Genomic DNA, 17,267 nt, shown 5'->3' with positions numbered 1-17,267 from the left:
TGAGGCAGCACTGGAGGTACAGACTCAGCAGCACAGACTCACAGTAGCCTTTACACACAGACGAGGTGATGGGAAAGGTGAGACTAATCAGGCTGGAGGCAACAGGCCAGCCTTGGAGAGTCCTAGATCAGAGCAAGGAGTTTAGAACTGCGTGGAACCAACAGAGTTGTCCCAATTCCCACAAGTCAAGCTTTGAAAGGTGGAGCAAGGCAAGCTTGCTTGCAAGACCCCTCTGCCTTGCGAGACTGCTGAGCCTGCAGCCGCTCACTGTGTCAGGGGTGATGGTCTGTTCCTGGCAACAAGAGTACCACCCTCCCCTTCTGACCTTGGTTCTTCCAGCCCTCATGGTTGATTGACACCCTCCCTGGATTCCACTGCCGTGCTCCTCTTCCTTGGGATGGAAGAGGCAAGGTGGGAGTCCTGCTTACCCATACAGAGCAGTTATATCCTGGAAAAGGGTATAAGCCACTTTCTTTACTCAGAGTGAGGTATGGGCAGGTGATAGAATCATAGAATTGTAGAGTTGGAAGCAACCATGAGCGTCCTCTAGTCCAACCCACAGCAATGCAAGAATCCTGTTCACAGTCATCCCTGGGTGAGCTCAAACCACCAGCCTTCTGGCTAACAGTCAGACACACTGACTGATTGTGCCACCTGCTCTGAAGAACTGGGTAGGTAATTGATGGCACCAGCACAGCTGCATCTGGGCACAGGGGCTGGCAAGGCAAGCAAGTGGCCCTTTTTGCTGCCACATTGTACTGCTGCCTCATGTTTAGCTTGTGGTCTACTGACACGTCTACTGCTGTTCTTCCTACCTAAATGCAAAAAATTACACTTAATCTCTGCTGGCATTCATTTTGTTCATTTTGGCCAAGTTCTCTGTTCTGTCAGTATCATCTTGGATCCCGTTTCTGTTGGCTTAAGATATCAGCAACTCAGTAACTCCTCTGCTCCTCTAGTCAGTCATTTCTAGAGCTGCTTTGCAGCATCAGGCCCGGGACAGAACCATGGGGCACCACATGTCCAGGTTGACAAGAAGCTGCTGGTAAGTACTTTTTAGGTGCAGTCAATCAGCCAGCTGCAAATCCACCGAACTGTACCAATATCTAGCTTGCGTTTTACCAGCTTCCCAACAGAAATATCACAGGGTGCACATGGACACCTGGAAGGTGGTTGGCAGATGGAGGTGGAGCAGGTGCAGAAGGCTGCTCTTGGGACTGGGATTGGTCTAGATCAGGGGTAGCCAGTGTAATGCCTCCAGGTGTCTTTGGACTCTGGCTCCCTTAATCCTCAGCCATCATGACCAATCGTCAGGGGTGAGACGAAATGTTATACAAAATCATGTACAGAGATACAGATTATCCATCTCTGATCCCTGAACTGATTGCTTGCTTTGAAAGCAGACTGTGGGGTGCATCTGTAGGGTCACAGTTTCCCTATCCCTGGCATAGGATTCCTGACATAACAGTAGCCATTCTTAACTGCAGTGCTTTGTGTTTCCACGCAGGCTGATCTCTTCCCGGCCCAGTCTCCTCAATGCAACTAATGACACCCGGCTCAGCGCCTCGCCTCAGAAGCCGCTGGACTTGAAGCAGCTGAAGCAAAGAGCTGCTGCCATCCCGCCCATTGTGAGTAGCGGCTCCCAAACCAGCTCCAACACCTTCCTCAAAACATTTTGCTCCCGCTGTGTTTAAACCCAGGGATTTGAGGAGAGGGTGACCCCTGCAAGACTGTGCTTGGTAGGAATAATTCAGCTCCCCCAAGTGACAGTGAGTTAGCCCCAAGGCTGAAGGGCACCTGCCCTTTGCTGCGCTTTTAGTCAGGCAATCAGCAGGTTTTATCAGGGGAACCTCAGACCGAGGAGCTGGGTCTGACCCTCCAAGTCTCTCTGTTCTGGCTCTTGAACGCTTATTTTTTAATGTAAGACATTTATATACAGTGGTACCTCTGGTTACAGACGCTTCAGGTTACAGACTCCGCTAACCCAGAAATAGTGCTTCAGGTTAAGAACTTTGCTTCAGGATGAGAACAGAAATTGTGCTCCGGTGGCGCAGCAGCAGCAGGAGGCCCCATTAGCTAAAGTGGTGCTTCAGGTTAAGAACAGTTTCAGGTTAAGAATGGACCTCCAGAATGAATTAAGTACTTAACCCGAGGTACCACTGTATAGCTTAATCATTCCTATTTCTAAGTGGCATACATAAAATCAAACCACAGAAAATGGGACAATAAAAAATAAATATTTTTCATAGAACCAAATACTACCTCAAAATGTTTGCCGGAACAAGAAAGTCCTAGTCATGTACCTGAAGTTCAGCAAAAAGGATGCCCGCCTCATCTCAGTTTGGCTCATTCCTTAGGCTTCAGCCCGCTACAGTTAATGCACATCTCCTGGCAGTTACGAGACGTGCATCTCAGCCACGGGGGACCACCAGCAGAGACTACCCCAGAGATAGCAGGGATCAGGTTGGGATATAAGGGAGCAGGAGGTCCTTGATATCCTGGACCCAAGTTGTTTACAAGGGCATTGGAAATTAATATAAGACTCTTGAACTTACAGTAACTCAGTAGCATATGGCACCCAATGCAAGCTTTTAAACAGTGATGTTCTGTGCTGGTGGTAGTCTGCCCCTAGCAACAGTGCAGTTACAGCATTTTGCACCAGCTGAATCAGGCACACACAGATGCAGAAATCAAGTCTTGCAGGGTGCCGATCTTTCCCTGCCCCAGCCCTTCACTTAACTATGCCAATGCCTCTTGTTTGACGAGATGGGGAGAGACAAGTGTAGTTCTAAACCTCTGACATTTGCATGGCTGGAATGTCGCCCGCTGTAGAAAGGTAAGAGTCATAGTCATTGCCCTGGCCACTTTTGCCTCTGGCCCTGCTCACCCCAGCATGTGGCTCCCAGAGGGAAATGAGGCCCTTGGTTTAAAAATGATTCCCATGCTGTTCCAGTTTCTCTTTCCTGTTCCCCAGAAGGAGGGGAAAGTCAGGGGCTCAGTGAGGATAAACTGGCTTTTTAAAAGCTCTCTGCAGAAGTGTGGCATTCATTCATACCCCATGGATGTGTGCATGCATGTGTGTGTTTGTACACACCAGCTGCAAATGGCACGATTCAGCCACTTTTTCCCTTCTTCCCTTCCCTGCAGATTTCAGAAGGTTTACAGGAGGGAGTGCTGCAGAGCGGAAGCCTGAAGTCTCAGGTGCCTCATCACGCTTTGGCCCTTTACCAGCAGCAAATCACCATGGTCCACGAATCTGCCCACGAGGACGCTGCACAGAGTAAGCAGCTGCAGCTGCAGCCAGCTGAAAAGGACCCCCCACTGAGCAGCAGTCCCAGGGCCCAGAGCAGGAGCCCAGCTGTGGTTGATAAAGAAGGTGTGTGGGTGTTTGGGGTCCGGGGAGGCAGTGGTCACAGAAGTGCAGGGGAGGGTGGAGATTAGCCCCCCATGCCAACCTCATGGGCTCTTTGGAAGCTTTCTCTGCCTCCCTTTTTCTCTGTCTCTCTCTCCACAGAGTCAGGCAGGCATGGCTAATTAGAGGGAACATCGTGTCTCGCTCTGCCCTGATCAAATGCCAAGAGGCGGGAGATCCCTCTTATTAATGTCCCCGGCCGTTGCATTTGGAAGCGGGGCAAGGAGACCTGGAGCAGGGCCAGGGCTGTGGGGTGAGCTACTCCCCACTGCCTTCAGAAGGCTTTTAGCGTTCAGCTGGAGACATTATTTCTTGGAGAATCAATGCTAATGCCCTGACTGGAAGGGCAAGGCTTCCTGTAAAAGATTCTCTGCTGCATTCACGGTGGAAATGGCTAGGGCACCTAATGGGCAGTTTGTAGCTTTCTTCCCTTCTCTGTGCCTCCCTGATATTGATTGGCAAAACACTTGAGGAGGCACTGCAATTGGTCACCTCATAATGCATGTCTAAGAATCCTTCCGCTGCTGGGTGGCTCCCTTCTGTGCTAAGAGAGAGTGGAGCTTACTGGGCCTCTGCCTTTTTGCATACGGGCATTGCCTTATACTGAGTCAGACCATTGCTGCCTCTAGATCAGTATTGCCTACACTGACTGGCAGCAGCTCTCCAAGATCTCCAGTTCTGTTTGGAGATGCCAGGGATTGAACCTTCTGCATTCAAAGTGGATGTTCCACCCCTGAGCTATGATATATTATCTTTAGGGACACAATCATGTTTTTTTGGGGGGGAATGTGAGTAGCAGAGGAAGTCCTTGTCAGTAGGCACTCCATCCTGCCATGTGAAGTGTTTACTTATGAGAAGATTCGCCAGCAGGGAGGTCTCCAGCTTGCACATGAAGCTGCCCTATACTGAGTTGGACCGCTTGCCAGTCTGCCACTTTCCAAGGCTGATTTATTTAAATATTTTTTTATCCAGTTCTGCAGTAAGAAAAATAAAACTAAAAGCCATAGCGCAGCTTACAAATTGCTGCAAACAAGGCAGCTCCTGCCCTCAGGTTTGCATTCTATATGAAGACATGACACAAGAGGAAAAGGCATTGGGAGGGAGGAGGAAACAAGAAAAGTTGGGTGCAGTGTCTTAGTCACAAGGTGGAAAGGTGGAAAGAGACAGAAGAGCCAAAAACTGCTGGTCTTTGAGCCGCAGCAGTGGAGTTGGCCCAGCCCCCCTCGGCTGAGAAATCTCAAGCAAAAGTCTTTGCATGCCCTTTAAAGTGGAGGTGCTGAGGTTTTCAGCTGAGTCCTCCTCCACGCAGGCCAGGTGCTCTTCTTGCTGAACCTGCTCTGCAGGGAGATGGGCTGCATTCCTTGGGGTGTCTAACTGGGACGGAGTGTAGCTCCCTGGCAGAGCTTCTGCTTTGGATGCAGAAGATCCCAGGTTCGATTACCAGCATCTCCAGGTAGGGCAGGGAGAGAACCCACCTGAAGCCCTGGAGAAGTCAGTGTAAACAAGGCTGAGCCAGGTGGACTAACGGTCTGGCTGGGTCTTGGTTAGCCATGTTTCCTAGGTCTGTCGAGACGTAATATCTGGGGAAGTGAGACCCATTTTAAATAAAGAAATTTCTACACAAGAAAACTCAGGAACGGAGCACTAACAGGTGACTCCACCCAAGATGTCGTGCAAACTGCACTTACTTACCTGGTGCAAACACATTCTACTAGCCAGGACTTTCTCACCCTGCTCATGTCCTTGACCCTTACCTGGTGCTGTTCCTTGCATTTGACCTCAACCAGTATGTCATTAGTTCTTTTATCCCTCTAGTAGAATTGGAGAGTTGGAAGAGACTCTGATTGTCATCTAGACCAATCCCCTGGAATGCAGGAATCTCAACTGATTCCAGATAATGCAGGAACAGACAGATGCGATGAGACACAAAAGCAAGACAAATGCCATATACTAAATCAGCAAGTGCAGTCCTGTTTAGTTTTACATGGTCTCTCCCCCCACCAATGTTCTTGTTCTCATTCCCGTCTTAAAGAATTTAGAATACCCTTCTTCTGGCGGGGAGGGAATTGCATACAGAGAATGAAGTTCCTTAGACCAGAGCTGTAAGGTAATGAGATGCGTCATCCTTACGCAGGAGGGCACGTGCTGTCTTGGCAAAGGGGCTGTACTTTCAGGCAATGGGAGTTCATTGTTTCAATTCTCCCAGGTTGGATGGGAGGATTTCGCCCCCCAAAAAAGTCAAATATGGTGGCGGGAGGAGGGATCTCCTCCACTCCCCCCCGTGAAGAACAGAGCCAGCTAAACTGGCCCAAACATCCAGAGCGGCTTTGTTGGCCAGGCTTTTAAGAGAGCACCGTCACGACCTGAGTGAGGGGTTCCCGGTGCTGCAGGTCTTTTGGCTGAACCATTGTCAGCTAGGAGCTGCTCTAGCCAAAGCATTTGCACACACACGGCCTCCTCCTCCTCCTCCTCTGGCATGAAGGCCTTTTTCTGGTTTGGCGGACGGGAGCGCTGCCCATTTGGCTCTCATTTCTCCCTCAGATGGTTCCCGTTTTTTTCCTCTCCCTGCGTTTTGCTTTTTGTTTTTGTATGGAGAAGCCAAGCAGAGGAGGCGAGAGCAAGGGGTTGGAGGGGAGGGAGGAGGAAGAGTGTGCGAATGTGGGGTTGTTGCCTTTTTCTTTCCTTTTCTCTTGGCAGCTTCGGAGCTAGCAATATGTTTCCTATTGATTTAGCCACCCTTTTTAGCTTGGCCTTTTGAGGGCCAGTTGAAAGCCAAGAGCATGCATTTGGATGACGGATAGTATAAACGATGTCTCTCTTGCTCCAATTTCCAGGGCCTTGATAAATGGTAATAGTAACTCTCTTTCTGGGGATAAGAGCTGCTCTATCAAAAAGACCCTGAGTTATAGCCCCCCCTTTAATATAGGTTGCGGCATGGCAAGAGGAGGTCAAAATAAAGCATTTGTACTTCAGACTTCAAAGCGCTTCCACCCTCAGCTGGGGGTGGAATAGCTTTCCAGATATGTGCAGCACACGTCTTTCCTTTGCATGAGGCTGAAGATCCATTGCAAATAACGTATGTTGGATATTGCAGCCAGTGGACTTATACCAGGATCCAGCACTTTTCTGGGCCTCTGCCGTTTCCCATTAGGAATTTCCCCTGCCATTTCCCCTGTTGCGCCAGACGCTCAGTGATAGAAATAAAAGCACATGTTGTCCCAGCTCCTGCACAGGCTTCCCGACTCCCGCTGCTTTGGGAGAAACAGCAACAGCACTCTTTGTCGAGCGATCTAAAGCTCAGTAGCTGAGCTCGTGCTTAGGGGGAAAAAGGAGGCTGCCCTACCTTGAGTCAGCCCAGCCTGCCATCTTGCTCAGCATTGTCTATACCAACCTTTCTCAACCTTGGATCCACAGCTGTTGTTGGACTACAACTTCCACCATCCCTTGTGAGAAGGGCCAGCCGTCAGGGATGATGGGAATTGTAGTCCAACAACAGCTGGGGACCCAAGGTTGGAAAGGCAGGTCTACCCTGGCAGAAGATCTCCCGGGTTTCAGGAAGGGGATATTCCCAGCCCGACCTGCAGATGCTCTGCCAATGAGCTACCACCCTTCTCATGGAAGAGTTCCAGGTTCAGCTCCCAGCATCTCCATCTGAAAGAATCTTGGGCTGCAAGGCTGGGAAGGAGAGGTCTGCCTAAGAAGGTGGAGCAGCCTTTGTCAACCTGCTGCCCTCCAGATGTTGTCTGACTCCAACTCCCATCATCCCTGGGGGCACCCTATTGGAGAAGGCTGCCCTGGAGAGCCACTTCCAATATGTTCTGGGCTAAGTGGAGCAGTGGTCTGACGTAGACTCCTCCAGACAACCCGTTCATTAAACCTTCATCCTAATTTGCTTGCACAAAGCTTACACAGAATTTAGGCGCCATCCAGTCTTCATTGAGCTTTTCTTATTATTTATTTACAAAGCTGTCATAAAACAAAAGAGTGGTCCACCCCAATCGGCATGTAGGATGTTTAAAGTGGATTTGTTGCACTAGGGGCAACAGAATGCTTCTTAATTGGTTTTAATTGCAAACCTAGAGTCCCAATATGTCGGTGTGATTGAATCCCTCCCACAAAGTATTGACAGTCTGGAGACACCCATAGTGCAGTGCATTGTTTCTCAAACTTGGGTCCCCAGCTGTTGTTGGACTACAACTCCCATCACCCCTGACCCCGGGTCCTGCTAGCTAGGGATGAAACATCCGATCAGTGGTTGTGGGGCCCTGGCTGCCCCTGCACATGGCACTCCCCCCTCACTCTCACTTGCCTGACAATCTCAGGATTCACCCCACTGCATGTGAAGCTCTTCGTGGACTATAAAGTGCTGTAGAAATGCCAAGAGTTGTCTCCAAATAAGTTCTACTCAGAGCAGACCTAGTATAATTAATGGACCCAAGTTATTCAGGTTCATTCATTTCAATGGGTTTACTGAGTAGGAACAAGATGGGCTGCAACCCTAAATATTTTGCTTGGTGGAGACAAACACAGGTTTGCTAAATTAAAAAGAAAACTATTCAAAACAAGTGTTAAATAAATGCCAACTGTTTCTTTGAAGAACAGCGGTGGCCCCGCACTCACCCTATTCATGGGGCCATAGCTGAGCTTTTGTACAAATCTTTTTTTGGCATATTGCTTCCCCATTTTGTCAAGGCACCTCCGCCTTGCTGGCTGTGGGGCAGCCGCCTTCCCTTTGTTGCAAAGGCCCTCCAAAGGGCTGCGATTCCTGCACCCGGGTTCCGTGCGTAGCCTTGGCTGTCCCTGTGGGAGAGTCAAAGAGAGTGCAGTGAGGGGAGAGTTGAAGTCTGGGAGGAGCACAGAGAATTACCAAGGAAAATATGCACAAGGCGTTGAAGAGCCAGAGGCCTCTGTGCTGCTGTCTGCCTCCAAGCCTCACCCTTTGATGCTGACGTGTCTCCCATCTGCTTCATGCCATCCTTTGAAGGTGCAGATAAAAACCATGTTTCACATCTTAAATCATGAAAGCCAGAAAGTGGGGGGTGGTGACATGGACGCAATTTAGTCTCCTGGTTCTCAGAAGTATGAGGTAGGCTTTCCAGGGAGAAGTGTGAGGAGCTATTCCTATATAACACACAGGCATTTCAGGACAGTAAACCCCATTGCTTTGCATCTCCCCTCCCAGCAGAGCACATAGCCCCCTTGAGGGGCAGCATCCAACATGGTGAGGCTTGGCTGGGAGAACTTTCCATGCCCATTCCTTCCATTGTCTGTCCGGACACTGGTGTCGCATCAAAGCATTGGGGGCGGGGGGTGTTTCACATAGACCTCCCTCTTGGCTCTTTCCAGGGTCGAAGCCCTGGCACTGTGAGGGCCCACGCAGAGGCCCTAGGCTGCCCCCCTCAAAAAAGTCCTTGGTTGAACAGGTCATTTTCAGTCCCTCAGTATCCGTCTCACCTCTGGCGTAACTCCAAACAGTCCCCATCTGCATTACTGGCAGTTTGAGCAAGTAAAAGCAGACTTTAGAGTCACACAAGTCCCTTCGTACGAGTTTTCACAGGGACAGTGATGCTGCTCCTTTTTTATTGGGCTTTTGCTTTTCTCGAGGGACCTGCCTCCGTAGACATAAAGTGCTGTGAAGGTCTTGGCAATCCTCATCTCTCTATTGGTCTCAGATATTAGTTGTGCTTGGAAGGACCTTAAGGGCATTTGTTTGTTGGCTTGTGAGCCTCTCAGTAAAGTTGTTTTTACATAACTAAAGGCAAACGGATAATTTGTTCACTCATTCCTTTTGGGGACGGCCATAGCTCAGTAGTAAAGCACCTGTTTTGCATGCAGAAGGTCCCAGATTCAATCCCTGGCATCTCCAGGTCGGTCTGGGAGGGACCCTGGCCTGAAACTCTTTAGGCCAGGTCGGCTGGGGTGGGCCAAAGGCAGCTCCTCGGGCTTCTCTCTGGCCCTGCATCCTCTCGCCAAGCCGGTCCCCTTCTCCCCAGGCCATGCCTCACGCTGCTCTGCTCTTCACCCTCCTTGCAATCTTCTTGCCTGGCTGGAGGGTGTTCTTCTGTGGCAATGCCTTTTGCTTGCCTGGAGAGAGGATGGAGAGGCTCCACGGCTGGAATGTAGCCTACTGCACAAAGTCACGTCCATTGCTCTGCCCATGTCTGCCGTTGGCATATGCCCCTCCACCCTGGCGATGACAAGGGAATGTGACCATCGAGTCAAAAAAGGTCCCCACAAACTCCAGTGTAGGCAAGAGTGAGCTAGATGGCACAATGTTCTGACTTGGAAAAAAGCAACTTCGTTTATTTATTTTTAACTCAGCGGTTTATAGTCCCTGCTTAAGTGCAAACACCCATCAGGGTGGGCTAGCAGTAACAGCAGAGACAAATAAATCCAGAATAAAGCAAATAAAGGCAACAGATTTAAAAGCAGAGCAGCAGATAGAATCAGCTTTGGGTAACGTTTAATCAGGCTTGTTCTTAAACAGTTGTGTACTGTGTATGGAGGAGGAGTACATTCCTGACAGGAGAACCATGTTCAGCCCAGCCATGCTGTCTGGAGGTCCTTGCCTCTCTGGTGGGCAGAGGCCTGGTGAAGCAGCCCTTACAGAGGGAACAGGAAGCTGCTGACCTCCAGATGTTGCTGGACTCGCAGCTCCTAGCGCCCCTGATTTGGCCATGCTGGCTGGCAGGGCGCTGGAGCGCAACAGCTGGGTCCCATGTCCTCTGCTTGGAAGGAACAGGTTCAGTTTAATTACGTTCACTGAATTAGTTCAAAAACATCCAAGCTGCACCCGAGAGTAGTTTTCATTATCGCCTGGCAAACTGAATGTGAATTAAGTTTGGTTTGGGGTAGAACTTTGAACAGTTTCTCATTTGTCTTCATTCTCTTAAATGTGCTTTTTAGTCTTTAGCGTCTTTGGGCCTTTAAGGCTAAGAATCGTAATTGTTGGAGAAAATAAATTAAACTTCCACTCTGTGTGTGTGCTTTGATGTACTCTGAGCCTTCTTAAGTACATTGCATACTTCAGCGCAGTAGGTTTAACATTCTGAATGCTGTGGAGGGGGGGGGGAGAGAGAGAGAATAATTTGCATGAACTTGAACTGAACTGTGAACTGAACAAGTTAGTTTTGCAACTAGTTTGGGTTTGTTTGTCTTTTTGTAAACTGCTTTGAGAGCCCCTTTGGCTTAAATAGGGACAAGGTATAAATGACTCAAATAAATAAATAAAGTTTCTGATGAGGGTACATCAGAGATTGGTTGCCACGATAAGATAAGACCCTTTCCTACCTGCTCTTCCTCCGCAAGGTGTCCTTCAGATTGTAGCATATGAGAGTTGCCTATTGTTGTTATTCTCCCTGCCCCCACTGAGCTTTTCGTAACTCAAAACTCTTCAGATCATCCCACAAAGGTTTTACAAGATTAGTTAGATTGATAGAGGATAATTAGCTGCAGTTCATATGTACTTGTGTGAAACTTGATTTCTTTGAATTGTGATTGATAGCTGCATATATGCTCAGGTCCCACTGCAAAGCACTGCGTTTCAAGCGATGCAGGATAGCAATACGAACGGCTCTCTCTTTGCTGCTACATATGCAGTGGCCCATCTGCGCCTGGAAGTTGTTGCTTGATTTTGTGTGTGTGTGTGTGTGTGTGTGTGTGTGTGTGAGAATGAGCCTGATTGTCCGCACAAGGTCACTCAATGAGCATCATGGCTGAATGAGGATTTGCATATGGTTGTTGTGCGGCCAAACCCAGTGTTTTGTCTCCTTGGAGTCCCTTTCTGACTGCTGATTGGCTGTCCCTTTGTTTTCTCTTGCAGAGAAACCAGTGCATTTCACCTCCCTCCCGGAGGGGCCAAAGCTGGTGGGAGAGCCCTCCATCACAACCTGCTGGCCTCCGGTGCTTCCCTACCAAGGTTCAAGGGATCTGATCCGAACCTCTCCACACCCTGAGCCTCACGTGTTTCAGTATAATCCTCCAGGTGAGAGAGGTTCAATCAGGTTTGCGTTGCGTTGTTGTTAAATTTGTATACTATCATGTACTGGCTGGATGCAGAGGAATGGTGGGAGGCAGCAGCTAGAGAACCCCCAAGGAAGGAAGGCTCAGAGCCTGGGGATTAGTGGGCAGTGAGTGGTCCCAGGGGGAAGAGGGAGAAGACTGTGGCAGGGGGGTGGGAGAGAGGTGTCAAGAGGCTTAGGGAGCTGTGTCAGAGAGTAGCCAAGAATCAGAGGCAGAAGCTGAAACAGGACAGTGGGATGAGGGAGTCAGGCGGGTGAAGATGCACAGGTTTCTTCCCCTCCTGCTGCAAGAGAGAGGCATGAAGCAGGAGGAGCAAAGGCAGACATGCAGGCACAGTCTCAGATTGCTTGGGGAAACCCTGGAGATGAGGAAACTTAGGCAGCTGTGGGAAGGCAGGGACCTTCAGTCTCCACAAGTGCTTCATAGGGGCAAGACCTACCAGAGAAGAATTGCTGTGCTCATTAGGCCTGACAGCTCTGAGCGCATCCTGATTTCTTCTAACAGAGAGTTAACTTCACTTACTCTGAGTGATTTATTGCTGGCTCGCTCCTGACATATACTGCCCTTCATCCATAGATCTCAGGGCAGTTCACACCATAAAAACACAAGATAAAAAAGGCATAATAAAAACAAGAATAAAAACCAGTAACCTCCTCCCACAGAACATTTAAAAGGGTATTGGGTTATTGCTGTGATCCAAGGATCACAGGACACTTTATAAAAACACAAACATTTATAACATAACAACAAACAAAATAATAACACACACACACATGCAGTTTAAAAGTCATGGATTCTTTAGTTAGCCAAAGGCCTGGGAGAAGAGGAATGTGTTTTGCCTGACACCTAAAGGTATCTAATGAAGGTACCAAGTGAGCCTCTCTGGGGAGAGCATTCCACAAGTGGGAGCCACCACAGAAAAGGCTTGTTCTCGTGTTGTCATCCTCCGGACCTCTTGCAGAGGAGGCACACAAATAAGGGCCTCAGATGTTGGTCATATGGGGAGAGGGGTCCTTGAGGCCCTTGCACTCGGAAGTGGGCTTGCTTTGCTGGTGTGAACAACCTGGTGCAGGTAGCAGTTGCCACCATGAGCCCCCTTGGAAAGCAGTTTCCATAATCTGTTGCTTATGCGCTTTCCATGAGAGACATTCTGTCCCACCGTTCTTGGAAACTCCGTGCTCATAGGCACGAGGCCCCATGGCGGCAGCACTAGGAACTTGGGAAGCTGCCTTGTACCAGGTCAGACCATTAATCTGTCTAGTACAGTATTGTCTACAATGACTCTCACTGCAGTTGCCCCTTATGGGGATCAAACCTGCAACCTTGGCATTATCATACCACACTCTAACCAGCTGAGCTAGTATTATCACACATACAGACACCCCCCCCACACACACACAACTGGAAACTTGAGACAACAAGTGAAGCAGTCTTTCTTTAAAAATATAATTCGAAATTATAAATGCCTCTTGCTTTTTTCCTTGCTTATTTATTTATTTATTTATTTATTTATTTATTTATTTTTGTATGCAGGTCACTCAATCTCCTTAAACATGCATGAAGGTTCTCGGCCGGGCTTCCAGAGATTGTCCGCCATCTCCAACCCTCCCCCTCTCATCTCTACCAAGCATCCTTCTGTTCTTGAAAGGCCCCTTGGCTCTATTTCCCAGGTAAAGGCTCAGGTGTCAGGGCATGTGGAAGACATTCCTTTTGCTAGGCAGGTCCTTTCATGGCAGCTCTGATCTTTATAGATTCTCCCAGACAAAGAGTATCAGCAGGGGAGGGGTAGTGGTGTAAGAGACTAAGTGTCATCTGTGTATGTACAGCACTTTGCAGAACTTCATAGGCAAAAATTAGACAGGTCCCTGCCCCCAAGCAGCTTCCAGTCTGAAACAGACAGTGAGGAAAGCAACGGGGATGGGAAGGAGGGAGAGACCAAGGGAGGCTAGCGTGAATCTGGACAGACATTGTTGCCATGTATTTACATCCTTGGTTGCATTTAGGAATATGGATTAAAAGTATAAGGTTTCCCCCCACATTGTGCTTCCCAGACCAACAGTTGTCCATGAGGTTCCTTTAGGAGGTCTGCAGTGTGTCTGTCAATTTATGACTGAAAACAAGAAGCAGCGCATTCATTGCATTAAACATTCTCGTTGATCTTTAATTGTGTGTTTTCTACTTCTTTTATTGTTTAGATTGCATTTTATTGTACTGCAGTATGAATCCTGCAGAATGCAATAACATTTCCCGCTTTTCCCAGGCAGAGGTCTGTGCTTTTAATGCTCCATGTCCAGGCGTTTTTATTCTGTTTTGGGTTTTTTGCACCAAGGGTTCCCCACAAAAACCCATTTTTTAAAGCTGAATTGGAACAAACATCAATTTGGGTTTTCCATGGTTGTTTGCTCCAAATGAGCCTTAAAGAGCAAGTTTTAATGGGAAAAACTCCAGAGCAAAAAAGGCTCATTGACCTGTAGCTTTGTATTGTGGACCGTGCCTGCAAAGAGTGAAGGAAAGGTAAGTGTGAATAAGCCCTAAATGGTCCACCGAAACCCATAATCAGTTTTCAGGTGACTGTGGGAAAATGCTTGTGCAAACAGTAGTATAAGCGAAAGGCTACCTGGACTGTTTCATGTGGTTGGCTTTATCAAGCTTTATCCTTGCCCTCAATCCTTGTCCCATCAGTCCTCCAGCACCCTCTTTCCATGAATGAAATATCAAACTGCAGCAGTAATGACTTATTTCAGAAGGTGTGACAGCAGAGCTACTTTGGTACTTGCACCTGTTGCTCTTGTTCCCCTGTAACAACACCCTTTGATGTGCTTTTCAGGGGGTGCCTATCCAGCTCCACACTCCATTCAGCTCTGAGCATGCAAAAGTCCCCATTGGCTCCATCGGCATGGGCCTTCCTCTGACCCTGGACCCCAAGAAGCTGGGTAAGGCGCCATAATATTCCCCATTCTGTTGGACTGCAGGGGTGGGGCATGCAGCTGTCAGCACCAGAGCCACAGCTGGCAGCTGGAAGAGAGACTTCACAGTTAATGAATATTGAGAAATTACGGCAGGAAGCAGCCTGACAGCTGCCCCCACCCCCAGTCCACTCCTGTTCTGGCACTGTAACATGGCTGCATGGTATGTTAATGTTTTCTAGTGCCTTTCCCCGGAGTGAAGCAGGAGCAGCTCTCTCCGCGGAGCCAGGCTGGCCAACCAGAAAGCTTAGTTGTGCAGACGTCGCAGGAGAACTCCGTCCTTCGGGGTGAGGCAGGGGCACTGTGCCACCTGAGGTTCTTATTCCCTGGGCGGGGGGGCGGGGGGGTCACTTGCAGTGTCCCTCTCTGAAGCTGCCATGTACAGTCTTGAGAGTTGCACCCCAGCATTTTTGATGCCATTGCACAGGATTCTCGGAAACAGGAGGCCGCCTTATGCTGAAATAGAACATCATCATCATCATTATTGCTATTATTTGTATACCAGCTTTCATCCAAAGATCCCAGAGTGGTTCACAACATAAAAATACAGAATAAAACCATCAGCTCTCCAGGATTTCAGGCCAGAGCCTTGCCCTGCCTGCCTGGAGATGCTGGGGGTGAACTGGGGACCTTCTGCATGCAAAGCAGATAGATACTTCCCCACTGAGCTGCAGTCCTTCCCAATGTTTCTTCAGTGTCCCTGAAAACCTTGCTGCTCCAAGGAGCTGTTTGCATGGCTTATACAGCTGGGCGGACGCTGTTTCTGTCTGGCATACTGGACCAACAGTGGCCTCCTAAGTGTCCAGAAGTGCTCTAGAAACTGGCACATGTTAAAAGCAGGAGTGGGCCCGGGGGATCTCAGGCTTGGGGGCCAGTTGCAGCTCTCCGGGCCCCTGTCCTCTCCAGGCCACCCCCCTCACTGCTTCTGCTTCATTCCCCTGAGTGTATTCACATGTCTAGAATGGGCCCTTGAAGTCTTGGTTGCCTGAACGGGAGAGCAGAGAAGGGTGTGTAGAAACCAGAAATTTACACCCATTGCCCTGTCCCTTTTTACTTCTGGCCACGCCCACTGCTGGCATGTGGCCCTCAAGAGGTTGCCCGGGTGCTGATGCGGCCCTTAGAAAAAACTGGAAAAAGTTTCCCCACCCCTGTCTAAAAGCCCCACCCTATCCGCCAGTGCCTTCATTTGCAGTGCCTGGGCTTCCTCCAGGCTGGCGGCATTTTTGACATGGTTGTATCCTGCAGGAACATCCCTGGGCTCGTTGTCGGGAGGCAGCATCACGAAAGGCACCCCAAGCCCACGACCACCATCGGAGTCTCCCATCACGTATCGAGGATCCATCACACACGTAGGTCTCTTCTCTGCTTCCAGGGGTCACTGAAAATTGGGTTGGAACTTCCTCAGGAGGCAAGCTTCCCTGAGAAAGCGCTTGTCCACCTCCCCTCTCCACCAGGGAGACCTGTGTACTTGAGTGCATTTCTCAATTTGTGCAGAGAGGCTGTGGAGCCCAAGGGGCCCAGGTCAAGGCTGAACAACACAGGGGAGTTCGCTGACAGATGGAAACCCTGAGGGTCATCTAGTCCAGCCCAATGTGAAAAGGCTTGAGAAGCCTGATAGAACAAAGTGCTTTACTACCAAGGCATCAACCTTGCTGAAGGGCGCAGGGCAGGGAGGTGGATGTGTCAAGAGGGGCACCCCACAATAGTTCTAACTGCAACATTTAACTTGGTGCACTCTTGCCCCATAAGCTTTGGAGCAATGCTTTCGTGGCTGGAAACTCTGCTTCTCTCGTGCCATCGGAGGGTAAATGCATCTATTTGTGGCCCAAAGCAGATGCTTGGATTAGGCATAGGATGAAGTTCCATTCTTTGGAGCGTCTTCATGAAAAGGAACGTTAGCAGGTTGTGTCCTAAGTAGGACTGGCTCAAACTACAGTCTTGTTATAAACTGCCCCGTGAACTTCTATTGTTGGGTGGCATGTAAATGACTAAAATAAATAAATCTCTCCCACCTTTCTCCATGCGAAACACCCAAGGCAGTTTACAACTTGATAAAATAATTTATTTCAGTTTTTAATTACATAATTTTTACTAGCAATATTGATATTCTAGGAATTGTTATTCCTTGGAAGTGCATGTGTAAATATATTTTTCCCCATGTTGCAATTATAAACCTCACAGTGACTTACTGAAGTGGACCTGGGTCTTCTTTTTATTATTCCTTATAAAGTTTCATTTATGTTCTGGAGAGGTACAACTTGAGCAGCACAAATGATAACCAGTTACTTGTACCAGGCTCTGCCCTCCCTCTCTGATTTATTGAAATACTGGCATTCTGAATGGGCACAGAAAGAGAACAATTCGTGTAACCGGCCCCCACCTACTCCCGGGTCCGCCCCTGCCTTGTTAGCATGAGAAGTAGACTAGGCTCTGTGAGGAAATGCAAAAGGAACAAGGTGGGCAACGAGCCATTCTTTTACGGCTCTCTGGCTTTGGTCTGCCGCTAATGTGGGTAAAGGCTTGGCGGCTCCTCAAACCTCTCTCCCCAAATCAGTGTATCATTTAGTAGGCAAGGGAAACAGAGTGGGCTGCCAAATGGGTTGGGTCTTCTTCCAGGCGTTGTCCCTCGGACACACACACACACACACACCCCAGAGAGATCCGACTGCCATCCGTCATCTCCAGCAGCAGAATCCCTGCCAAGTGGGTGATCACTTTGGGCTGCTGAGTTATTGCTTTATCTGGAAACCGAGCAGAGAGAATCCGTTTCCCTTAGAGATTTTTCGCTGGCTGGTGTTCAGATCTATAAAGCTGCTTTATAAACACTCTGGATTCCTCTGCCCTCACTTTGGGCTCCTTATCTGGGA

The 17,267-nt window shown here is 49.0% G+C and overlaps 1 protein-coding gene across 50 annotated transcripts in view; it reads left to right on the top strand.

Moving 5' to 3' along the window:
• NCOR2 (nuclear receptor corepressor 2) overlaps positions 1-17,267 on the top strand; it is a 372,848-nt gene that overhangs the window by 296,960 nt on the left and 58,621 nt on the right. For all 50 annotated transcript variants that reach the window (XM_083476607.1, XM_083476588.1, XM_083476601.1 and 47 more), the window contains exons 21-27: positions 1,508-1,628; positions 3,148-3,376; positions 11,235-11,396; positions 12,968-13,104; positions 14,262-14,367; positions 14,583-14,687; positions 15,646-15,749. In XM_083476607.1, coding sequence (XP_083332733.1) covers positions 1,508-1,628; positions 3,148-3,376; positions 11,235-11,396; positions 12,968-13,104; positions 14,262-14,367; positions 14,583-14,687; positions 15,646-15,749 — 964 coding nt within the window. The remainder of the gene's footprint in view (positions 1-1,507; positions 1,629-3,147; positions 3,377-11,234; positions 11,397-12,967; positions 13,105-14,261; positions 14,368-14,582; positions 14,688-15,645; positions 15,750-17,267) is intronic.

This window comes from Podarcis liolepis (genome assembly GCF_965112155.1).
Source record: "Podarcis liolepis genome assembly, chromosome: 15".
NCBI lineage: Eukaryota > Metazoa > Chordata > Lepidosauria > Squamata > Lacertidae > Podarcis > Podarcis liolepis.
This window is presented reverse-complemented; position numbering and strand designations above follow the sequence as displayed.